This window comes from Blastocystis hominis, assembly GCF_000151665.1.
Source record: "Blastocystis hominis, Singapore isolate B (sub-type 7) whole genome shotgun sequence assembly, scaffold_16".
Taxonomy (NCBI): domain Eukaryota; class Bigyra; order Opalinata; family Blastocystidae; genus Blastocystis; species Blastocystis hominis.
Window position 1 is genome coordinate 214,722 of NW_013171823.1, and position 23,462 is coordinate 238,183.

Here is a 23,462-nt window from a genome sequence, read left to right on the forward strand (position 1 = left end):
AGGAATATCACAAGCGTGGCGATGAAGAGAGCTTAGAGAGCGCTATGCAATATCACAATATGGAATTGGAAACTTGTAGGACGATTAACAATGTGCGCAGCGCCATAACGGCTTTACGCTGTCTCGGAGATTGTTCTCGAGAATTGGGTGATATCCAGAATGCAAAGCGCTATTACGAACAAGCTCTATATCTGAGTCGTGAGAACTGCAGAACTGTTGATGATGTGAAACAAGAACATATTTGTTCATCAAAAAGTGGATACCGATGGCATTGCTAATAGGTAGCGGCGAAGGCAGAGCGTTCATTTTTATCGACTTGTCAAGATGTGCCAAAGTTAATGGAATACTATCGGTCTTTGTGTAATTTGGGATTAACCTATTTGAACGAAGTATTTTTAAGCGAATCTCTGAATGTAGTCTGTTAAAGATACAGAAAGGGACGATAATGGTGTGTCCGATTTCCATATCATGTATCGCTCCATTCCCATTTTGCGCAGATCGCTCACCTGCATTCGTGTTGCTGAGGTAACCATTCCGATTTCCTATCCAACTATCTAGAAAATTCATCGACATCAGCAGCAGAGCTACGCAGAAGAAGAGAGAGAATCGGAATGGAAGCGAACTCTCTCCGAAATCCTCACGTTTCGCTGCGACGCGCTAGCGAATCTCGGGTTGGCTTACGAAGACGCGGGCGATTTGCGTCAGAGCACGCAATATCTCTTTCAATGTGTGTACATGAAGGAAAGCTTCGAAGAGCTTCCAGAAGAATACCGCGGGCAATACGCGTTGACGTGCAGTCGAGCCAAGCATTCGCTGGGTGTGTGCTACATGAAGATGCGAATGAACGACGAGGCTGAGAAGTATCTGCTGGAGGATTTGCGATTTTGTGAGAAGCGAAGATTGCAATCGCCTCCTTCGACTGAGTAGCGAAATGAATGGAAAGCGCTGAGAAATAGTCAGTTTAACAAGGCGTGTGTTGCGGAGGGACAGACGCATCTTACGTTGGGAACGCTGCAGCTGCATCTGCACACGACGAATTCGTATCAGCAGGCACAGCGCCATTATGAATCCGCGGTGAATTTGTTTAAAATGGTGGGAGAACACATTCCGAAATCGTATGTGGCGGACGCAGAGCAAAACCTGAAAGTGTTGCGGAGTACTCGCGAGGAAATGAGCAAGCTGAAGAAGAGAATGGAGGAAGCGGAGGTTTGTGAGGATGCGAAGCAGCGCTGGGAAGAATGGAAATCGATTTGCGAAAGTGTGATGCGATTTGAGCAGTATGACAACGAAACTCCGTTTATGAAATATCGGGATTGTAGTGATATTCTGTTTGGGAAAAAGAGTTCGGAGTATGGAGACTCGATCCTTCTCTATGCGGAGTATTTGTATTACTTGTACAGTGCGGACGAGGAGCCGGTAAAACTGAATGTGGCGAAGGAATCGTGCGAAAGTGCGATTGGTAGGATGTTTGTTGGTGTGAAGTTATGAAAAGAGATTTTTCGTTCAGATTCGAACGCAGACGTGGTTTCCAATTTCGATTCCAATTCCAATTTCAATTCCAATTTCAATTCCAATTCCAATTCGCTTCGCTTGGCTTCGGCTCTGGAATTGTATGGATCGGTTCTTTCCGCCATTCGAAATACTGCAAATGATCAAGTAGACAATGCAATGAATGGAGTTGAAACTAGTTGGAAATGGATAGTTATTTGGAAGCGGCTTCCATTTTTGCAAAGTTTTTACCCGAACAACTCACGGCCTATTTGACAAATCTTGAAAATTTGCTAATTACCTTTAATCGAGTGGGATTGCGAAATCGTGCTCGATCGTTAAAGGAGCGAATCGATGAGTTTGGTTCATTTCATTCATTAAAGGAATAGAGTTCGAGAAAGCCACAGAGCAACAGAAATCGAAGCTGCTAATCCAAGGTGCGATCAGCAAGGTAGTCGTATTGAATGTGAATGGATGAATGATAGAAGATTCGCTCAAAGAGTCTTTGAATAACGATGGTAGAATTTGAGAATTAGAGTGAATTGCAGAATTGGAAACGAGCGGAGATTTCAACGATCAGCTTTCTGTATTTTCGGAGCCTTTGGGAGAGGAAGAAGAACTCTTTACCCAAGAAGAGGATTCATGTCGTGTTGTTACACGTCCATCCAAAATGATTGTGAATGATGATGATGATAATGAAGACGAGAATAATAATGATGAAAGTGTTGGAGAAGGAGAAACGGATGAATCCTTGTTTGAAGAAGAGGCTGGAACAAGTCATTCCATAGAAGAATCGATGCTTCTGTCTCAAATAGAAGCGACCAATCGAAACCCAATCAAACAAGCAAAGTTGATATTTAAACTCGGGAGTTTTTACCAGGAGAATGCGGAATACGAGAAAGCGGTTCCGCTGTTTTATCAGATCCAGCGGATTCTGCGTCCGTTTCCTTCGCACGAAGATATCAGTCATGTAGCAGTTCGATGTTTGTCGGTGTGTCTTCGCGAGTTGGGCGATTCGGATAAAGCGGTCGATGTTCTCAACAAAGATATCGATTTGCTCGTCTACCGAAAGTCTCGGATAGCCGGAGAGAGCGAATATAACGATTACTACGAATCGGAATTATTGCGATCATACGAAGAATTGGGGAATTGCTACATCACGTATTTTGACTCTACAAGTCACTCCATATAGATTATTCGATCGAACAAAGAAGCAGGCGTTACTGTCCAGCGCTGCGGAGTGTTATAATCGGTCGGTCCGCGCCGCTCGCCATTTGCATCCTTCTTCGGTGACAGGAGTTTTGGTGAATTTGGCAACCGTGTTGGAGGAGCAACAGAAGCCAGACGAAGCCGAGAAGATCTATAAGCAGGCGATCACGCAATGGAAGGCTCCTTCGTCTGGGTCGAATGAGGCCTCGTTGATCTATTCGAATCTCGCGCGAGGGTGGTATGACTACGCGCGTCTTCAAATCAAGCGGGGTTTGTATTCTGTCGCTCTGGAGTATTTACAGAAGGCATTTGTGAATGATTGCTTGTCGAGAAGGGTGGATGATATGGTACGAACAAGCTCGCTAATCGGTGATGTGATGCTGGAAATGGCAGGACGCGGCTCGCTAAGCGAAGAGAAATGGAATGTAGAAATGAAGAAGATGGTAAGCGAGTTGAGCGAAAGAGAACGAAACGGCTCTCCGCATGAAAAGAAAATGATTCAAGACACGAGCGAGTATCTGCGTCATTTGTCCTCCATTTTTGAGTTATGGACTCGTTGGAACCAGACTTGGAAGTCCAAAACTCCAACGGAATTATGCGAATTTGTGATTGAGTCGCTCGAACTTCCTCCCTATCCTTATTCGTTATTACACTTTATTCTGCCAGTGATTGCGCAGACCCAATCCAATCTTTCTCTGTCTGTAAACGACTCTGTAATCAGCGTTTCTCCTATGAGACTCGCAGAGTGGCTCACAGTCGTCACGATTGCAGTGTTGGTGGAAGAGCAGCGCTTTAACCAAGCGATTTCCTTGCTTCAAAAGAACGTAACGTTTTTATCTTTGTCTCCTGTGTTGCCTGCTCCTTCGCCTAGTTCGATATTGAACTCGTTGAAGCAGAAATTGCGTCAGCGACTAGTTTTCTGTTCAGAAACTTCGACACACTCTGCAGATGTGTCAATGTCATTTTCTGAAGCAAAAAGTTGCTATGATGCGTTACTGCGGACTTTTCCTGAATTGGCAAAAGAACGAAACGGAATGGAACACAATGAAAATGAGGAGGAGGATGAAGACTTGTCTCTTTTGCGAAAGATTCGATGGAACCGGAATTTTTTACCCGCAAATGGGAATGCTGACAACATGAGTCTCGCGTTTTTACAATCGGTGAATCGTGGAAACTCGCGGTTTTCACACATTCGGAAAAAATCAAACGAAGCTTTTCGAATCCAATACGAAGATCCCGTTCTTGTCGTTCCCAAGAGACGAGTTAGAATCGAGAGAAGTCCTTCAAAACGAGCGAGACTCGAGGATTCGCCCCTATTTGATCAACCAGCGCAGCAAATACAACCAGAGAAATCGAATCAGCCAAATCTTCCCATGGAATCTTTTCCGCTGAATCAGCCAATCCAGTCCGCGCAATCGGCTCAATCCGTGAATTCCAATACATCCATTCGAATTGATTCCACGATCTTTTTCTGTGGAAATCAGGATCGTTTCGAAGACTCGATTCCAGTGGCATTTACTGAAGACTACGATTACATTTGCAAGCGTTTAACGGATCATATCAAGTCGCAATACGTAATCCATTGGAATGAGTTGTGTTATTTCTAGGGAGTAACCGTGGAAGTTTTGCGAGTACTGAAGAACAATCAGATTATATGCGATCAGTCCATTCAGTTGGAGTCAGGCGATCAGATCGATATGTATTGTTCTCTTTCTTCGGACAGTTCCATTGTGGAAGCGTATCAAGAGATTATGAAAACGTACCAATACCGAACAGCCGGCATGTATCACATTCTCGAATCGATCGCGCAAACTCCGACCTATTCCACAGTCACACACATCAAACTGTCGCAATGCGGTCTTGTCGACGGAGATATCTATCACTTCCTTCTTCCTCTGCAGATTCCGCTGAGCTCGCTCACGAAACTTGATTTAAGTGACAATCAGTTAACAGATATGGCAGGTACACTTCTTGCATTGTGGATTTTGAAAGGAAACTGTCCGCAGCTTCGAGAGATACGACTTGGAGGAAATTGCTGGCATGATCGAGGATTATCGCATCTGTTTTTCGCTTTGAAGGATCAAATAAGAATCGATTCGATCGATGTGACTCGATTGAGAATTGATAATGAAGCCATGGTGATGTTAACATCTCTCATCAAATCGTTTACGCCTGTGATTCTTCCAGAATCTGGGTCCATGCAGGGTCTTTCTCTTTGTTTTGTTTTTCTTTTCTTTGTTTATGCATAGCTGCAAAGTATATGGCGATGTCTCCGATTGCAAGAAAGTCTTTTTTGTCGTCTTTTAGTGATGTTGCTCTTGAGAATTTGGAACTTGATGGTGTTTCCATTCCGGATACTATCGAGTTTGTAAGTGCTGAGGAAGTGGATGAAGGGTAGCAAGTGATCAGCAGTCTACGCGATCAGAAATTGCTAAAGCACTTGTCTCTCACGCATTGCAGTCTGGTGAGTGTTTTGGAGTTGAATGATTCATAGAATCCTCATGTTTTTTATACTCTTTTTGCTCCTGAGTCTCTTCCTTCTATCCAATACATGAATCTGAGTAGTAATCAGAAAGGAGATGTCGCTGTTCAAACGAAGCTGCTGGAAGTGGCTATCGCCTTTGTTCAGTCTCGTGAAGTTACTGTAGAGATGAAGGAGATGAACTTTTACACTGTGCTACCAGATTCAGTAGCTTGTAAATTATTATTATTGTAGTGTGTTTGTTGTTTAACAATGTATTGTGAACGATTAGAATTGCTTATTCATGATATTGAAAGGGCTGTTGTCTGCGTCGAAAAATAAAACCAATATATACAAATAGTGATTAGTGAAACAAGTCATGAGTGTCGCTTTATTTCCAACAACCAAATCACCACCAAAAGCATGCCTATCCAATCCATATCACATACACTCTCTCCAGCAATACGTTTCTCTGAGTTCACATAGAAATAAAAGAAGATCGAATGCATATATAAATATACATATCTTCGTCATGATATCAAGTACATTGACAAGTGTAACGAATCTGCCCTTAGAAACCGAAACGGAAATGAATCAAGCAGAGGACTTCTTCAATAAGATTCGAAATAGCCAAATAGAAAGAATGCTGTTCCGTCCATTCTACCTACGCCTCGTTTCTGTGATTGAAATTGTACCATTTTGAAATGGATGCTGATGTAGACATTACTAGTTGTTTCATTTATCGGATGGCCCCTCCTAGGATTTGCATTGCTTCCACTCACCACAGATCTCGTTGAAAACAAAAAGGCATTGTGCATTGTACCTGTTGATTTCCGATTTCATTTCTATTAGTACCAAAAATGGAGAATGGTGATTTTAATTGTATCATTCGTACTATTTTTCTATCGTACTCCCTACATCCAGTTCGTCACCAGCAATATGAAAACATACCGAATGGACGACGGTGGACTTGAATCCTATTTCAGACCTTCTTTTGTGATTAATAGCAATGTCCTATGGATGTGGGGACTGCTGCTCTTTCAAGTACGCTAAGTCTTCCAATGCTTATTAGGCATGGGTGTACATGTTGACGATCAATGCAAGCCTGCAGGTGCCTCGAAGAAAACAGTACAACATAGAAGAGACTGCTTCAGAATCTGAGCAAGATGATCAATTCCTTGTTTTTTACATCACCTCACATCAGAAAGTTGTCTAGCACTCCATGAGTGTTCTCCACAGTGAACCACAGATTATGCTGATCCTTGAACTATCATAAAACTGGTTGCCACCTCACAACTTTCCACAAAGAGTAGGTCATAATGTGCACATTCTACTGGCGAACTACCACAAGATTCAACTAGGATGAAACTCCCAAAAAGAAGAGTTGTGCACGTGAAATGATTGGTCAGAATGATTTAGAATGAAACTCCGGTACCACGAATTTTGTGGTACTTCATAATTTTTATGGAAATCAAAGAGAAGAATGTTGAGCTTGTGAATTTGAGCGTTGTTTCTCCTGCTGGAGACGTAGAGGTTGTAGAGTGTGTTGATTCGTAGAATGCCGAGCTTTATGCCTACCCGCCAGAGGACCTTGAGGCTCCCTCTGCTGGTAAGACAGATTGCCTTTTTGACTGGCAGTTCGAGAATGACGGTGCCAAGTCCATTAATCGCTTCGGCGGTATTGAGCATTTGATGAAGACCTTGGGAACCGATCCCAAGAAGGTAGGCTGTGTGTCTGTTGCGTAATTTGTTTAGGGTCTGACCACTGAGCAAGCCGAAGATCCGAAGCGAGTTGAAGTTTACGGCAGCAATCGCCGTGCTGAGGTTAAGGGAGTGTCATACTGGCACCTGATCTGGGTGGGTATGCATGATATTACGATGATTCTTCTGACCTTTTCCGCAATCATTTCCATATCTCTGGGAGTATACACCGAGGGATGGGAGACTGGTTGGTTCGATGGGTCCGCTATTATTGCTGCTATTCTAGTTTGCTTGAATGTGTCAGCTATCAACGATCTGCAGAAAGACAGACAGTTCCGTATTTTGAATGCTGCTAATAACCGCATGATGGTTACGACGATCCGAAATGGAGAGAAGTGCCTGATTTCGACGGATGATTTAGTTGTGGGTGATATCATTCAGGTTTCTGGTGGAGACACTGTGCCCGCAGACTGCTACTATTTGAATGGTAGCAACGTGAAGATGGACGAATCCAAACTGACTGGAGAGTCCGATCAGGTGGATAAGAACGAAGTGAAGAATCCTTTCCTTGTGTCCTCTACGGAGTGCCACGAAGGTTCTTGCACGGCGCTTATCGTGGCTGTGGGTCAGCACAGTGTGTTCGGACACATGCGAGCCATGATCGAGTCTGAGGGTGAAACCTATACTCCTCTTCAAGTAAAGTTGGCTAAGTTGGCTAAACAGTTATCTCTGATGGGTTGCTTTATGGGTGTTATTACTATGATTTTCATTATTGCTATGCACTTGTGGCATTTCTTCAGCGGCGAAGGTACTGTTGATGTGAATGGAAATCCCTATTGGGACAGCAGTAACTGGACCGCCTTGGTGGATGCTTTCACCACTGGTGTGGCGATTATGGTGCTGGCCATTCCCGAGGGTCTGCCCTTGGCCGTCACGATCGCTCTCGCCTATTCGGTGAAGCGTATGATGAAGGATAACAACTTGGTGCGTCACTTGAACGCTTGCGAGACCATGGGAGGAGCGAACACGATTTGCTCGGATAAGACGGGAACGCTGACGCAGAACCAGATGACCGTGGTGCAGGGATGGGTCTACAACGATAAGAACCAGACTGCCTTGCTGAACACGCTGAAGTGTGGAGACGAGGCTGAGTACAACGCTTTCATTGCCAAGTGCGCTGAGATTAATGAGCAGGTGAAGCAGCTGCTCATGGACAATGCTTTGCTGAACAACGAGGCCTATTTGACGAGCAACGAGCAAGGAAAGGAGCGCGGTGTTGGATCGGCTCTGGATATCGCTCTGCTGCGTTGGGCTCGACTTCTGAAGGTGGATTACAGTGCCGTGCGCGAGAAGTACCCTCTGCTGAACGCGGAGTCGGCTGCCGATGCTACGGGAATCGTGCGTCGCTTCCCCTTCCACTCCAACCGCAAGCGAGCCTCGGTGCTGGTGCGATTGGCCAATGGCAAGTATCGTTTGTATGTGAAGGGAGCGCCCGAGATGGTGATTCGTCTCTGCGATGCCGTGGCTCTGCAGGACGGAAGCGTGAAGCAGCTCACTGGAACCTTCCAGGAAGATAGTTCCGGCAACGTGACGGGCACGGGCTCGCGCTGCAAGCTGGTGAAGCACTGCATCTACCCGATGGCTAGACAGGCGCTGCGTGTGCTGGCGTTCGCCTACCGTGACTTTGATTCGATCGAGGACATCGACAAGACTGTGCAGTACCCCACGGAGGATCAGAAGGGAGTGGGCGAATGCCCGGTGATGGAGAACTTCCTCACGCTGGTGGCGTTCCTGGGCTTCCAGGACCCCGTGCGTCCCGAAGTGCCTGAAGCCGTGCTGTCTTGCCAGAAGGCCGGTATCTTCGTGCGCATGGTGACGGGAGACAACATGGAAACCGCCAAGGCCATCGCTCGTCAGTGCAACATCTACCACCACGACACTTGGAAGGACCCGAACGGAAGAGAGTGGCCTGCTGGTCGCGCGATCCTGGGTTCGCAGTTCCGAGAGATCGTGGGAGGACTGACTCTGCCGCCTCACTTCTATCATGAGTGCCACTGCAAGGACTGCTCGAACGACGAGTACTTCGTTCCCGACTACAAGACTCCCGATTACCCCGTGCACTTCGGCTATCCCTCGATTGTGGGTCACAAGGATCACCACTGCGCCGATTGGACCGAGGAGGCGAAGAAGAAGCGCGGCAGCGATCCCAAGAGCCAGTGCACCGAGGAGTGCAAGCAGCGTGGCTGCATGTGCCAGGTGAAGAACCCCAAGGACGAGCGCCAGCTGCAGCAGTTCTATGTGGTGAAGAACCAGGGACAGTTCGATCAGTTCGTGGACACGCTGCAGGTGATGGCGCGTTCGGCTCCTACCGATAAGCACTTGCTGGTAACGGGTCTGATGGAGCGTCATCAGGTGGTGGCCGTGACGGGTGATGGAACCAACGATGGTCCTGCTCTTTCCAAGTCCAACGTGGGTTTCGCTATGGGAATCACGGGTACCAGCGTGGCCAAGGACGCTTCGGATATCGTGCTGATGGATGATAACTTCATCTCTATCGTGAAGGCCGTGATGTGGGGACGGAACGTGTACGACTCCATCCGCAAGTTCCTGCAGTTCCAGCTGACCGTGTCCTTCGTGGCTTGCAGTGTGTCGTTCATTTCCGCTATCACCCTGGAGGAGTCGCCTATGACGGCTGTGCAGGTGTTGTGGATCAACTTGGCTATGGATACGATGGCTGCTCTGGCTCTGGCCACCGAAAGCCCGACTCCCAAGCTGCTGGACCGTTTGCCTTACAGCAAGACCGAGTCGCTGATTTCCCAGACCATTATTCGTAACATTATCGTTCAGACCCTTTGCCATGTGATCATTTTGCTCCCGATCGTGTACAATGGTCATCGCATGTTCAACATCCCGATTGGCTCGATGCTGGGAGTGGGTCATACGCCTACTGTTCATTATACCCTGGTGTTCAACGTGTTTGTAGCTCTGCAGATTTTCAACGAGCTGAACTCACGTCGAATCAACAACGAGTGCAACGTGATGGAGCACATGGCCACGAACACGCTGTTCTGGGGCGTTCTCATCCTTTCTATTGTACTTCAGGTTCTGCTTGTGCAGTTTGCCAATACCTTCTTTACCACGCATCCTCTGACTTGGCAGGAGCATCTTTTCTGTATTTGCGTGGGTTTCCTGTCGATTCCTCTGTACCAGTTGGCTCGTACGGTGCCTACTACTTGGTTCCGCAGTTTCGGAGGTGGTAAGGAAGTCAAGTTTGATACTAGCTCGCGTGACTACTTGATGAGAAGAAACGATCTGTCGAATGCTTCTCTTCGTAGTGTTACTTCAGCCCAGTTTATGAATACTCCTTCGACTATTCCTAACTTGTTCTCTAGTATTCGCAGAGTATAACTGTTGTTTATGCCAAGCTTGTTTGTTTGAGACCTGTTGTTGTTATGTGTCGGAGTGGGTAATGTGTCAAACATTGTTTTGGATGAAATCGTTATCTCTCTTGTTTCCTAATTTGGACCTGAATCAATACGTTGTGAGCGATTCTAGGATCACTTTGCTTGAGTCACAAGATCGCAAGGAAGTCTTTCACTTCTTCGCACCTCATCAAAATGAAGTCCTCACTGTGGTCTACGAGAAGGGGACAGAAAATGGGAAGGCTGTTCTGGCTATTAACTCGCTCTATCAGATAAGGTGGAAAGTTGTCGACGGAAAGCCGGAAGGTGAGTATGAAGTGCTTAAGTTTTGTGTTTGTCGCTGTATCGGCTTCATAAATGAAGATGGTTCTTTTGACAGACAATGTTATATAGAATGCAGTTCCAAATCAACGATGGCTGTTCACTGTGATCCGACTACGGGTAATATCATATATCGAGGAGGAATGGGAAGAACACGTTTTGAACGTGAGGGCTTTGGTGCTGTGTATGATGGTGTGAGTGGGAATCCTTTGTATTTTGGCATCTTTTATCATAACAGATTGTATCGCATCTATCAGAAGTTCATCAATGGCGAGTTTATGGTTGAATATGCATACGAAGATGACAATACGCTGTTACATTCAAGTCAAGAAGGGATTGCTCGCTATATAGAGTCTCATCCCGCTCAGCCAGAGGGAACGATTGTATATCGTGGTGGATTCAGACCTCAGCCGTGCTTGTTCTTCATGCGAAGTGGGGAAGGGTGTGAGATTCGCAACGGTGTGACACGCTATGGAATTTGGAGAGGAGATAGATGTATTGAGCAGTGGAGTACCAATATGGAGAATGTGGTGTTTGATTGTTTAAAGGGATATGTGGCGAGATCCGCAAAAGACGAGACTCCAAGAGTGAAAGATGAAACGGATGTGGTTCGTGGAATAGATGATGGACCTATACAACTTCAAAAAGTACCACCCTATGCTGAAAAATTAATTAAGAAAGCTGATACAATGTTAGACGAAGTAGAATCTCCGTCTCCTTCAAACACGATTCATCCTGGTCCTAATTCTGATGTCAAATCGAAGCCGGAATCGACTCGTAGTGCAAATCCTAAGCCAGCACCTACTTCGAATAACGTTCCTAAGATTGTTTCCTCTTTTATTCCTGGTTCTTCTCACTTTACTCCAAGTGCTTCTTCATCTTCTTTGGCTCCTGCTCCCACGAGTGCTCCCACGAGTGCTCCCACGAGTGCTCCCATGAGTGTTTCTGCTTCCATGAGTGCTCCCACGAGTGTTTCTGCTTCCATGAGTGCTCCTACGCCTACGCCTACGCCTATGCCTATGCCTATGCCTATGCCTATGCCTACACCTACTCCCACTCCCACTCCCACTCCCACTCCTAAACCTGCCCCCATAAGTGCCCCTACACCTGCTACCATTGTAAAACCCTCGACTCCTCCTCCTCCTCCTCCTCCTTTCTCGAATTCTGTACCTTTTGGATCCATAAATCATCAGTTTGTACCTTCAAACTCGGCTTCTTCGATTCTTCCTCCAAAACCAAATACCAACAGTACCTTTTTCCCCTTCACTACAAAAACGGAAGTTGTCACACCTGAAGAGATGAATCAACCTCCCCAAAGCGCAAATACTGTCATGAAGAAATCGCATGAGCAAGTTTCACCATCACCATTTGTAAATGGATCAACGGTGCTTTCGGAATCATCTCTTAATAGTTATTTCTCGAATTCGAATCAACAAAACGTTTCTCCTAATGCTTCGGTTGATCCCTTCATTCCGAATAGTCGTTCGAGTGGAGGTCAGTCATTGAGTAAAAGCAATAGCCAAAGTTCGATTAGATCATTCGAGAGTGTGGACAAAAGTCAATCCAAGGCAGCGATAAAACCTTTTATGAATGGTGAGAACCCTATGGCTAGTCCGTTCATTCCAGGGTCCTCTCATACATCGCCTTTTGGATCTTTCATTCCCTCTCTACGAAATAAACAATCTTCTTCTCCAATGAACGAACAAACGCAGACCCCAGTGAATGAGTCTACAGACGAGAAAGACGTTGTCATTTCGAGTTTCAGAGGATTTCAACAAATTCGCAACATGATCGTTTCTCTTACAGTGACTGGAAACTGCTGTAATGAACCGGAATGCAATCGCTTTGATTTATCAATGTGTGCGAATTTGAAAACCATTCGGATTGAAGACAATTGCTTCAGGTATGTGACGGAGGTGAGTCTAAAGAAAATGGAATGTTTGGAAGAATTGTCTATTGGAATGAATTGCTTCCAAGGCATTCAAAACGGAATTGCGTCGAAACAATTTTGCTTGGAGGAAAATGATTCTCTTCTGACGCTTAAGATTGGAGCCAACTCTTTCGTCGATTACGATGAGTTCATTCTAAGAGGTAGTTGATACATGCATTCATTGAGACAAAGATATGGAGGAACTTTCTCAAATCGAGTTAGGTGAGAATTGCTTTCAATCGATTCGTAATGTCGTTTTGGAGAGTAGTGGTGCATTCCTGTGTGTGACTGTAGATCTCAGCTCGCTTTCTTCAATCAGTTTGAATAAAAACACTCTGTTAGGAGATGAAACGAACAAAATTGCTAATCAAAATCAGGTTAGATACGCGAATCAACTTTGGTTTAAGAGTTGTTGAAAGTCATGACAAGTAAAATGTAGACTTGCAATCGTTGGAACATCTTTGTAACCTCTCAGGTCCCTCACTTGTGTATTTTGGACGGATCGTTTGCCGAAACGTCACCAAATTAACCGAGAACGGGATCCAGCTCGGCGATTATGGCAGCTTCAAGTACATTCAAGATACAGATTTCAAGAATGCGAATGCTCTCAAGTCTTTCATTTTGCATCGCACTCAGCAGCATTCGAATTGTCTTGTTTTCTACAAACACACAAGGAAGAATCGATTTTTCGAACAGGAACGCTCTCTTGAATGACCTGCTTCCAATCGGCCGATGTATTGAACCGTACCAGCAATTCGATCACTACGAATGAACCCTTCTTTCGCTCTCGAATACCGTTGTTCACTGTCAAAACGCGTGACCCATGGAACTTTACGAGCTCCAACGGAAGCTTCGCACATCGAAATCCGAGTCGTTTGGCCTTTTCGAGAGTTAGGAATTTGTAACGATTGCGATCTACAATGCCCCCGATGATGTAAATCTCGTCTTTCTTTAAATCTTCCAAGGTTTCATCGCCATCAGCACTCAAGTAAACTATTTTGTCATGAGGATAGTGGAATCCGTCTTCCTGTTCCACCACTTTATCAATATCAGACTCAAATCGCTCGGCCTATGAGTCAGAAAGAAACAGCCAAACCCACTAGCCAACTATCAAACCCCTTAATTTTCTCCAGTTTTGTTTTAACCTCGTCCTTCACGCTAGTGAGGACCAGACGAAGAGGCTTTTCGGCACGACGAATACAACCGTAAGAGTACATTACCTGCTGAACAAGACTACTCACCTCATTGGGACGCATCAACTCTTGGAAGTCCAAATCTATCACAATACGAGGACTTGTTTTCAAATCCTCCAACCACTGTTCCTTTCTCTTTCGGTGCTCCTCCTTCAGCCTTGCACGCTCTTCTTGTGATAAATCATCTATGAAATAATGAACATTATTCGAAATGACCTTGGACAGGCTGTTTTACCTGATTCTTTGCCTTTTCCTTCTTTTGTTGCTTCTTGATCCGTTTCTTCTCCTCCCAGTGCTTTTTCAGCTTTTCAAACTTGAGACGCTTTTTTTGCTGACTTTTACTAAGCTGCTCCGATTGCTCCTTCTCTGGATCATCCAAAACTTCGTTCGTCTTGTCGTTTTCTTGGGTAGGTGGGACATCACCTTCTATGTTGTCACTCCTACACGATGAGACTACACTAGAGACTCTTTACATTCCAATAGACTCAAAAAGGACGTGCTTCACAAAACTTTGGTATTCCACAATTCTGGACTTCTCTGACTCACAAGCAATATTCAAGGAACCGAAACATGATTCGAGTCTCGAAGTTTCTTTCGTCTTCTGCCGCACTCCTCTGCCGATCGAATGCTTCTGTAACGAGAACAACTTCTTTGCTGTTTCAAACCCCTGTTTCTTCGGTTTTTGTTCGTGGATTCGCTGGAGAAAAGAAGAAAGGAAAGAAGCAGGCAGCAGCACCTGCTCAGGAGACTGTAAAGAGCGATAGTTTGATTCCTATAAATATTTATGTTGGTATGCACTTCTTTGAAGTTCTGACTGAAAGATGGAAAGGATCCCGAAGTGTTACCCGATGATCAGTATCCCGAGTGGTTATGGCATATGCTTGTGATTTCAAGTGATAGTGGTGACGTATAGGACCCTAAAGTGACTCCTGATGAATGGGAAACGCGTAACTATGAGGGAATCACCGAAAAAGATATGCAAGCGTACTGGAAGCGTTTTGTATTTATTGTAGGGTGATTCGTGTGCGAGCGGCAATTCGTATCAAGGAGTTCAATATGTCCAAATCAAAGTAAACTGGCAAATGAGTGGTGAAAAGGCAAGGTTATTTAGTAGAAAATATGGTTGTGATGTTTGTTTGAAAGGAGTGATTGATTTTTTGGTGAGATATTGCATTACTACTACTACTACTACTACTACTACTACTACTTAAAAAAGAAAAAAGAAAATTGGAGGAGAGGGGCATCGATCCCCTTACCTCTCGCATGCTAAGCGAGCGCTCTACCATCTGAGCTACACCCCCTACAAACTGTTTCCTTTATGCTACCTACTTATAGAACTAATCACATTACACATTCAATTCTAAAACCATCGCTCGGTATGAGTATCTGATGGATATAAAGTCCTATTCGTGCCTGCAATATAATGGTAAGATCGACTTTTGTAGAAATGGGGAAACTCGTAATAGATTTGGAGTATATTTTGTGTTTTTTGCTACAGTTGACTTCGATTTGTATTTTATCGAATGGGACAAAACGCAAGCTCAGAAGAGAAGGTTGATACCCCAGGTGTCAGTGGGGGCAGCCCTAAACCACAAGTCAAGCATCGAAACCATGAGTTCTTCATTTCGAACGGAGACCTTGAAACAGTTGGAGACCTGGATTCCGTTCTGCAGGCTATTAATGTTTCCCCAACTCCGGAGGGTACGTTTCTTTCCTTGTCTATTATCATTTAAGATGATAGCCCCTTCAGTCCAGAGGTGATTGAAGTGAGCGGAATTCAGTCCCAGCGAGAAGCAATAAAGAATGTCGTGAAGGCTCGTTCTAACCATTTCATTCGAAGACTTTCGGCAGCTTACCCTGTACAAGAAGATGACATTTTTACCTATGTGCGTGTTTCAACGATGATGAAAGTAGTTGAGTACTGCGACACTGGAACTCAACTGACGTTAACCATGGTGAACAAATACTTTAGTTCCCTTATTGCCACCACTCGAACGGAAGCGGACATCGTGTGCCAACCTGGCTGGGTCGACGCCATCAACCGCAGTCCCTTCCTGCGAACGATCGTGCTGCGTCGAGAGAGCGCTCCTGACGACATTCGTCGCTTCTGCCGCATTATAAAGAATGACGGTTTCCCCGAGCTCACCGATCTGAAACTTGTGTATGTGGGCGAGGAAAATCTCCACAGCATCCTCAACGCGTTTCAGCAAAAAATCTCCCGGTCGATCCGTCTGAACATTATTTCAAAGGATTTCACCGCGGGAGTGACCATCGCCGTCTACGATTTGACCCAGCGCGTCTGCTACTCGTTCGCCGAGGCCGCGCAGGAGAGTCTCTACTTCGTCCTGGGCCGTCTCCGCCTGATAACGGACGACGTGGAAGGCATCGAGCATTTCTTCAAAACCGTGGACTTCTCCTCGTTCTCGCGTCTGCAGGAAATCACGCTCTCGTCGTGCCCGCTGCAGAAGCGCGGGTTCGAGCTGTTCATTCGCTCGATGTGGCCGGAAGGCGCGTCCTCGAGCGACGTGCCGCCGGTGCGCGTGCTGCGCTTGGACGAAGTGCAGCTTCACAACACGGCGATGCTGTCGATGGCGTCCGTGATGAACCGAGGACTCTTCGCCAACCTGGAGGAGCTGGATTTGTCGTCGAATAAGATCTCGGAGAAGGGGATCCGCCTGCTGGCGGACGCTTTGTCGAACTTCGCGTGTCCCAACCTCAAGAAACTGCTGCTCACAGACAATTTCGTGTCGGTCGGGAACATGGTCTGCCTGTTCTCCGCGCTGAAGGACGGCTGCTGCCCTCTGCTGAGCGAGCTGGAGTTCGGACACACCGGCATCGGGCAGGAGGATCTGGAAGCGTTCGCGGAGTATCTGACGACGCCGTACGCGGAGAATCTCTCGCGTCTGAACCTGAGCAACAACCCGCAGGTGACGGCCGCGCTGCCGGGACTGTTCGAGGCGATGGAGAACGGGTCGAGCGAGAGCATGAAGACGCTTCTGATGGAGGGCGTGTCGCTGGCGCGCAAGGAGATCGAGGGACTCGCGCGATGGCTGCTCTGCGGGAAGGCTGCGAAGCTGCGCGCGCTGATTCTGCGGTGCAATCTGCTGGACGAGGGCGCGTTCCGCGTGCTGCTGGAGACGATGATCGATGCGCGCTGCCCGCGACTCAACGCGCTGGATTTCAGCTCGAATCTGATCGGAAGCTTCACGGAGGCGGACTGGCTGCCGCTGCTGTCGAAGGACGGCGAGGAAATCGTGTTCGAGCAGGTGGATTTCTCGTTCAACCCGCTCTCGGACAACGACATGCGGCTGCTGCTCATGTTCTTATCGCGCTTCTCGCATCTGGAGAAGACGCGTCGCATGGCGTTCGCGGGGAATCAAATCACCGCGGAGACGTTCAACTTCCTCTTCAAAGCGATCCCGGAAGACGTCAGCTCGCTCTCCTTCCTTTCAATCGACTCCTGCTCGCTCCAAGGCGTCGGACCCTACTTCGCAGACTTCCTCGCGAGCCGCGCCGCCTCGCAGCTGACCTCTCTGTCGCTCCGCGATTGCGGATTGACGAAGCGGGACGTGCTGCAGATTCTGGATGGGCTGGATCAGGGAGCCTGCGCCATGCTGAGCACGCTGCGGCTGGACGGAAACCCCGAGATCGATAACCAGTTCGTACAGAGGATTCTGCAGAGTATCGGGGAGAAACAGTCGCTTCCGAGCTTGACGAGGCTGGAGGCCGGATACACGCAGATTAATGGGGAGGGAGTGGAGATGTTTTTGAAATTCTTTAAGGAGCACGCGACACGCTTGCAGTCGCTGGATCTGTCGAGTATTAATATTAGCTCGGAAGAGAAGGATCTCTATAAGCAGCAGATGAAGGAGTTTTTCTCTGGTCATTGTAGTTTCTATTTTGTTTTCTTAAATACATTTTCAAGGAAGAATGAATAGACAGTTTAAGGATATTCCATCCTACCAGGAATCAGTAAGGTTGGCGAGGATTAAACATCTAGGCCGTTCCTGCGGATACAATTAGCTGCATTCATACTTCATGGAATAGTAGTCACTTTGCTCTGACTTCTTGGAACGGAGAGGTGCTTTTCGCTGAATTGATGTTTGACACATAGGTGCGTTGTTACCAGGTGAATACGGCAAATGGAGGGATTCGTTCGCAAGGAGTTAGCTCGATATCTCTGGGAGTTCCGGCTACTTCCTGTTATTGGAACACGGTTTCGGCGTTTCTTATGCATCGAATGTAGAATAATTCACAAGTTTTCGTTGGAAGTGGAGACGGAAAAGTTTTCCTTTGGAATTTGGAGTCTGGCTCTTCGAGTCCCCAGCAAATTGGTCAGGTATTCTATTTCGTAATTTCTTTATCGTTTCCAGCACCAAGATGGAATCATTGCAATTTCAATCAACACAAAGACAAATCTGCTGACGGTCGGAAGTATTGATGGCGACGTTGGTGTATATGATATTCGTTCTCCCAACTCTGTTGTATGGCAAGTCCCTCTCGTTCTTTACACACTAGATTCATCTAAACGCCAAGCGCTCCTTAACAGCCTTGTGTAATGGGTACCGCATCCCCTCCTCTTTTCTATTCTTTTAGTGTGGACACCTCTCAATTCGCCTTCACAAACGGAAAAGACATCTTCATATACGATCTCTGCAACCCATCGCAAGCTTTTAAAGTGCATGTTCCGCCATCCTGCTCTCTAGACCTACTCCGTGGATGATAAAGATGCCTTTGCCACCTCGCTCGCCTTCTCGCCTACCAAGTATTTCGCGTATGGCATGATGAGCGGATTGGTGGTCGTGGAGTTTTTGTAGGCTCGGTGTTGCGAAGGTCACACGCAGAAATATCCCGTACAACGGTACAAAGAACGACACGCTTCGATTCCGCGTGGGGAAGCAGAATAATGTGCAGCATACCGTCTCGGGGTCAGGAAGGAGGAGTGTTTTGACGGCGTAGCATTTGCTTCCACAATCCGAGCGAGTATATTTTGACAGCGTCGGGAAACGGCTCGCTGGTGTTGTGGGACTGCGTGAGTCGCAATCGCGTGCAGGACTTCGAAAAGGCGTAGAAATAGAGGAGAGGGATCGAGACAAGACAATCCAATGTGACGCATGGAATCACGGCGTGCTGCTGCTCGTATGATGGATCGCTGCTGGTGTATGCGAAGGGGTATGGATGGGATTTGGTAGAGCAGAGAAGGGGGCGTGAAGGGTAGGGAGCGCCGTCGACTGTTCCCTCATCGTATCCGATCAATCAAAACGTGGAGTTGTTCTGCAAACGATTAAATTGGAGTGTTTGTTAGAAAAAAGGAGAAAGGAGGAGGAGGAGGGATAATAGATCGTGGAAGGATGCGATCACTAAGTCGCCCTGGCTTGAAACTGAAGGACGATCTTTTACTCCTGTAAAACAGATAAAGGCGTCCACTACGTCTTTTGTTTCCAGATCCGTTGCTCCGTCACCGATCATTACGCTCTCTTTCTCTCCAATATGGGCGAAAACCTCTTCAATTTCAAGGCATTTGCCCCTGGGATTGTTTATAAGCCGAGAACGATCAAAGCCACTGTATAAACCATTCGAAAAGTAGATTTCATTACACAAAACATGATCGTGTGGAATACCTAGCTTGTCGCTCACTGGAAATACAAGCTGATTATGACACTGAATACAATCATACATGTGATATGCCTCCGCTCACAAGATACACCAATTTCCGGTTGTTCTGCAAATAGGAAATAAACTCTTTCACGCCAGATGTGAGGGTCGGATTCCAGTTTCTTAAAAATGAAGTCATCTGCTCGATTGTGGGATGCAGCAAGTTCATTCGCTTTTCAAAACCTTCTACATAGGATATTTCGCCCGCCATTGCCCTTGGTTTGAAACGATATCCATTCTATACTGGTTAGTTATGGAGCAGACCTCCTTATACTTGCCCAAATACCGTGCGAACTCATCGAGCCCTTCTTCATGTATAAGGGTACTGTCTACATCCAAAAAGAAGCATTGCGCATTTCGCAAAACTTGGATGGCCTTTTGTGGGTGAAGTCCTTTCAAATGTGTTATCATGCTCTATATTTGGAGTGCTGAGGCTATCTCGAACCACTGATCTTTCTCCCTTTTAAAAACTATAGTCAAAAACAATAGAACAGTTCGCATTTCCATTCATTTTGTTATTATTTCGAATGGAAGAAAGTATGCTCTATGTGTTGTTTCCTATATAGCATTCAATAGACAGCCAACGCAGGAACAGAAAGCAAAAAAGGACAACATTCTTGTCAAAACCTGCATTGATCCTGTTGCCGTGAAAACATACGAAGATTTAAAGGCTCTGCTTGAAACCAAGTATCCTGGTAGATTCACCTATACACATGAGATCTATCCGCTCCCATTCTGGAGGGATGTACTATCTTTGAGTCATTTATTTAGTATAGATCGTAAGCCGTATGTGCAATGCTATTTTTGCGCTCTTCTGCTTGATTTTAGTAGCCATCCTGATTGTTCCATTTTTTCTGTGTGTCCATCCTAGATTCCCAAAACCCCTTACTCCTATCTGATCTCTAAGGAGTTCTTGACCATGTTCCGGGAAAAGAAGTTCTACATCATGGGAGTTGTGGCTGTTTTGAACTATCTCTGTGAGTATCTTCAGAAGTCGGGCGCTTTCGAAATTTATTTTAACGGTATTAGCTAGATAATGTGTGTGTAACGCCTAGATAAGCTGGTGAGCAGCAAACTGGCCAGTGGCGATTACCCTGAAGAGGAAACCATTACGAACTTCATTGACAAACAAGAGTGATTTGTTTCTTCCAAACACGTTATTCCAATCCTCTCAATTCTGACAGTCGCTTGTTTATCTCTGTAACGTTCCGCTCGATCCACCGCAGCGAGTTGTAGTGGGCATCCACGATCGTGGAGAGATTGTCCTGACGACCTGTCGCTCCGTGTTCTCCCAGCCGATCCACGCGATCCTCGATCTCCTGCACGCCCTTCTCCACCTTCTTCACATCGGAGTAGAGCTGCGAAATCTGGGTATGGACAGACTGTGACTTGTCGGTAGACTGATGCGACGCATGATCCGAGTCCAGCTCCTTCTCCATTTTCTACGAATCAGCACAGAATAAAAAGACGCACAGTCAGAGAGTCTTCAAGTTGGTCTTGGTGGCGCTTGATGTTCATGAGAACTTCTTTGTATGTGCTCTGACGATGCTATTTGTAAGGAACGCAAGCTGGAATGACCTGGATGCTGGAAATGCTGGCTTCGAGCTTTTGCAAAAGTGTGAAGTAGTTCTGGATCTTCAGATCGGTATCTCGGACTTGTCTGCACATCGATACAAACTGGCCTGCCTGTTTCTCTAAAGAAGTGTTCCAGCCTTCTAAGACCTCGCGCAATGTGCTCGTTTTCATGTCTACTAATAATATCTATTGCATCCAAATGTACCATCGGAACTGAAATCAGGAGTAGGGGAAACAGATTTGGGCGTTTCTTCAGACTTTGGAGCTTCTCCTGGCTTCGCAGCATCCGCAGGCTTCGCTCCGAAACTAAAAGCGGGCTTCGAGGCATCTCCAGGTTTGGCAGCATCACCCGCACCTCCGAAACTAAAAGCAGGCTTTGAGGCATCGGCAGGCTTCGAGGCATCAGCAGGCTTTGAAGCGTCAGCCGCACCTCCGAAACTAAATGTGGACTTAGGGGCATCAGCAGGCTTCGCAGCATCAGCAGGCTTCGCTCCGAAACTGAAAGCGGGCTTCGCAGCATCAGCAGGTTTGGCAGCATCAGCAGGCTTTGCTCCAAAACTGAAAGCGGGCTTCGAGGCATCTCCAGGTTTGGCAGTGTCGGCAGGCTTCGCTCCGAAACTAAAAGCAGGCTTGGCACCATCAGCAGGCTTTGAAGCGTCAGCCGCACCTCCAAAACTAAATGTGGACTTAGGGGCGTCAGCAGGCTTTGAAGCATCAGTCGCACCTCCGAAACTAAAAGCGGGCTTCGAGGCATCGCCTGATTTTGCAGCATCTCCAGGCTTTGCTCCAAAACTAAAGGCAGGTTTGGCAGCATCGCCTGGTTTTGTAGCATCTCCAGGCTTCGCTCCGAAACTGAAAGCGGGCTTGGCACCATCAGCAGGCTTTGAAGCATCAGTCGCACCTCCAAAACTAAAAGCAGGCTTTGAGGCATCAGCAGGCTTTGAAGCATCAGCAGGCTTCGCTCCGAAACTAAATGTGGACTTAGGGGCGTCAGCAGGCTTTGAAGCATCAGCAGGCTTCGCTCCGAAACTGAAAGCGGGCTTCGAGGCATCTCCAGGTTTGGCAGTGTCGGCAGGCTTTGCTCCGAAACTAAAGGCAGGTTTGGCAGCATCGCCTGGTTTTGAAGCATCAGCCGCACCTCCAAAACTAAAAGCGGGCTTGGCACCATCAGCAGGCTTTGAAGCGTCAGCCGCACCTCCGAAACTAAAAGCAGGCTTTGGAGCGTCAGCAGGCTTTGCAGCATCGGTAGGTTTCGCGGGATCAGCAGGCTTTGCTCCGAAACTAAAAGCGGGCTTTGTAGCATCAGCAGGCTTTGAAGCATCGCCAGGTTTGGCAGGGTCTACAGGCTTCGCTCCGAAACTAAAAGCAGGTTTGGCAGCGTCGGCAGGTTTCGTAGCATCAGCAGGCTTTGAAGCATCACTTATACCTCCAAAACCAAAAGCAGGCTTCGCTGTATCTCCAGGCTTTGAAGCGTCAGCAGGCTTTGAAGCATCTCCAGGCTTCGTTCCAAAACTAAAAGCAGGCTTCGCAGCATCGGCAGGTTTCGCGGGATCAGCAGGCTTTGCTCCGAAACTAAAAGCGGGCTTCGAGGCATCAGCGGGCTTTGAAGCATCCGTATTAGGAGTAGTTTGCGTAGTACTATTATTGCTGGTATTTGTACCAACTGGATTGTTAACACTGTTCATTTGACCAAAGCTAAATCCGCCTCCAGTATTAGTATTGTTTTGACCAAAACCACTTCCAGAGTTCGTATTGGTATTAGGTTGGTTCGCACCAGCAGCTTGACTATTATTGTTTTGACCAAAGCTAAATCCGCCTCCAGTATTAGTATTGTTTTGACCAAAACCACCTCCAGTATTAGTATTGTTTTGACCAAAACCAAAGCCACCTCCAGTATTAGTATTGTTTTGACCAAAGCCGCCTCCGTTATTGGCATTGTTTTGACCAAAGCCGCCTCCAGTATTAGTATTGTTTTGACCAAATCCACCTCCATTATTATTACTATTGTTTTGACCAAAACCAAAGCCGCCTCCATTATTGGTGTTGTTTTGACCAAAGCCGCCTCCGTTATTGGTGTTGTTTTGGCCAAAGCCACCTCCATTATTGGCATTGTTTTGACCAAAGCCAAAGCCACCTCCATTGTTATTATTGTTCTGGCCAAATCCAAAGCCACCTCCGTTATTATTACTATTGTTTTGACCAAATCCAAAGCCACCTCCAGTATTAGTGTTGTTTTGACCAAATCCACCTCCATTGTTGTTTTGACCAAAGCCGCCTCCATTATTGTTCTGGCCAAATCCAAAACCACCTCCGTTATTGGTGTTGTTTTGACCAAAGCCGCCTCCATTGTTGTTTTGACCAAAGCCACCTCCATTATTGTTCTGGCCAAATCCAAAGCCACCTCCGTTGTTATTATTGTTCTGGCCAAATCCAAATCCGCCTCCATTGTTATTACTATTGTATTGACCAAGGTTCGTTTACTGTTAGAGCTACTTGTAGATGAAAGG

At 46.5% G+C, this 23,462-nt stretch overlaps 12 protein-coding genes; 7 read left to right on the plus strand and 5 right to left on the minus strand.

Annotated features, from left to right (window-relative positions):
• Positions 1-2,284: 2,284 nt before the first annotated feature.
• Positions 2,285-4,946, plus strand: GSBLH_T00006384001 (uncharacterized protein; the record flags this gene model as incomplete). Its single annotated transcript, XM_013040605.1, has 3 exons — positions 2,285-2,649; positions 2,720-4,271; positions 4,305-4,946. The coding sequence occupies 3 exons, from the start codon at positions 2,285-2,287 to the stop codon at positions 4,944-4,946; spliced, it is 2,559 nt and encodes an 852-aa protein (XP_012896059.1).
• Positions 4,947-6,097: 1,151 nt separating this feature from the next.
• GSBLH_T00002088001 (uncharacterized protein) lies at positions 6,098-6,374 on the plus strand (the record flags this gene model as incomplete). Its single annotated transcript, XM_013040606.1, has 2 exons — positions 6,098-6,202; positions 6,231-6,374. The coding sequence occupies 2 exons, from the start codon at positions 6,098-6,100 to the stop codon at positions 6,372-6,374; spliced, it is 249 nt and encodes an 82-aa protein (XP_012896060.1).
• Positions 6,375-6,622: 248 nt separating this feature from the next.
• Positions 6,623-7,170, plus strand: GSBLH_T00002089001 (uncharacterized protein; the record flags this gene model as incomplete). XM_013040607.1 has 2 exons in its annotated part: positions 6,623-6,685; positions 6,716-7,170. 2 exons carry the CDS (start codon positions 6,623-6,625, stop codon positions 6,902-6,904), a joined length of 252 nt encoding a protein of 83 aa, XP_012896061.1. The 3' UTR covers positions 6,905-7,170.
• Positions 7,171-7,222: 52 nt separating this feature from the next.
• GSBLH_T00002090001 (uncharacterized protein) lies at positions 7,223-10,283 on the plus strand (the record flags this gene model as incomplete). XM_013040608.1 has 1 exon in its annotated part: positions 7,223-10,283. One exon carries the CDS (start codon positions 7,223-7,225, stop codon positions 10,265-10,267), a length of 3,045 nt encoding a protein of 1,014 aa, XP_012896062.1. The 3' UTR covers positions 10,268-10,283.
• A 1,172-nt stretch (positions 10,284-11,455) lies between these two features.
• On the minus strand, positions 11,456-11,719 carry GSBLH_T00002091001 (uncharacterized protein; the record flags this gene model as incomplete). The annotated part of the gene is made up of 1 exon (XM_013040609.1): positions 11,456-11,719. The coding sequence occupies one exon, from the start codon at positions 11,717-11,719 to the stop codon at positions 11,456-11,458; it is 264 nt and encodes an 87-aa protein (XP_012896063.1).
• A 1,429-nt stretch (positions 11,720-13,148) lies between these two features.
• Positions 13,149-14,145, minus strand: GSBLH_T00002092001 (uncharacterized protein; the record flags this gene model as incomplete). Its single annotated transcript, XM_013040610.1, has 5 exons — positions 13,149-13,294; positions 13,328-13,595; positions 13,633-13,910; positions 13,942-14,011; positions 14,047-14,145. The coding sequence occupies 5 exons, from the start codon at positions 14,143-14,145 to the stop codon at positions 13,149-13,151; spliced, it is 861 nt and encodes a 286-aa protein (XP_012896064.1).
• Positions 14,146-14,153: 8 nt separating this feature from the next.
• Positions 14,154-14,743, plus strand: GSBLH_T00002093001 (uncharacterized protein; the record flags this gene model as incomplete). The annotated part of the gene is made up of 4 exons (XM_013040611.1): positions 14,154-14,273; positions 14,314-14,515; positions 14,547-14,608; positions 14,639-14,743. 4 exons carry the CDS (start codon positions 14,154-14,156, stop codon positions 14,741-14,743), a joined length of 489 nt encoding a protein of 162 aa, XP_012896065.1.
• A 934-nt stretch (positions 14,744-15,677) lies between these two features.
• On the plus strand, positions 15,678-17,663 carry GSBLH_T00002094001 (uncharacterized protein; the record flags this gene model as incomplete). Its single annotated transcript, XM_013040612.1, has 1 exon — positions 15,678-17,663. One exon carries the CDS (start codon positions 15,678-15,680, stop codon positions 17,661-17,663), a length of 1,986 nt encoding a protein of 661 aa, XP_012896066.1.
• A 1,363-nt stretch (positions 17,664-19,026) lies between these two features.
• GSBLH_T00002095001 (uncharacterized protein) lies at positions 19,027-19,791 on the minus strand (the record flags this gene model as incomplete). The annotated part of the gene is made up of 3 exons (XM_013040613.1): positions 19,027-19,374; positions 19,403-19,595; positions 19,625-19,791. The coding sequence occupies 3 exons, from the start codon at positions 19,789-19,791 to the stop codon at positions 19,027-19,029; spliced, it is 708 nt and encodes a 235-aa protein (XP_012896067.1).
• A 116-nt stretch (positions 19,792-19,907) lies between these two features.
• GSBLH_T00002096001 (uncharacterized protein) lies at positions 19,908-20,518 on the plus strand (the record flags this gene model as incomplete). Its single annotated transcript, XM_013040614.1, has 5 exons — positions 19,908-19,917; positions 19,947-20,125; positions 20,157-20,222; positions 20,252-20,402; positions 20,436-20,518. The coding sequence occupies 5 exons, from the start codon at positions 19,908-19,910 to the stop codon at positions 20,516-20,518; spliced, it is 489 nt and encodes a 162-aa protein (XP_012896068.1).
• Positions 20,519-20,537: 19 nt separating this feature from the next.
• GSBLH_T00006385001 (uncharacterized protein) lies at positions 20,538-21,126 on the minus strand (the record flags this gene model as incomplete). The annotated part of the gene is made up of 3 exons (XM_013040615.1): positions 20,538-20,822; positions 20,854-20,928; positions 20,959-21,126. 3 exons carry the CDS (start codon positions 21,124-21,126, stop codon positions 20,538-20,540), a joined length of 528 nt encoding a protein of 175 aa, XP_012896069.1.
• Positions 21,127-21,131: 5 nt separating this feature from the next.
• Positions 21,132-22,640, minus strand: GSBLH_T00002097001 (uncharacterized protein; the record flags this gene model as incomplete). Its single annotated transcript, XM_013040616.1, has 2 exons — positions 21,132-22,265; positions 22,299-22,640. The coding sequence occupies 2 exons, from the start codon at positions 22,638-22,640 to the stop codon at positions 21,132-21,134; spliced, it is 1,476 nt and encodes a 491-aa protein (XP_012896070.1).
• Between the last annotated feature and the right edge of the window lie 822 nt (positions 22,641-23,462).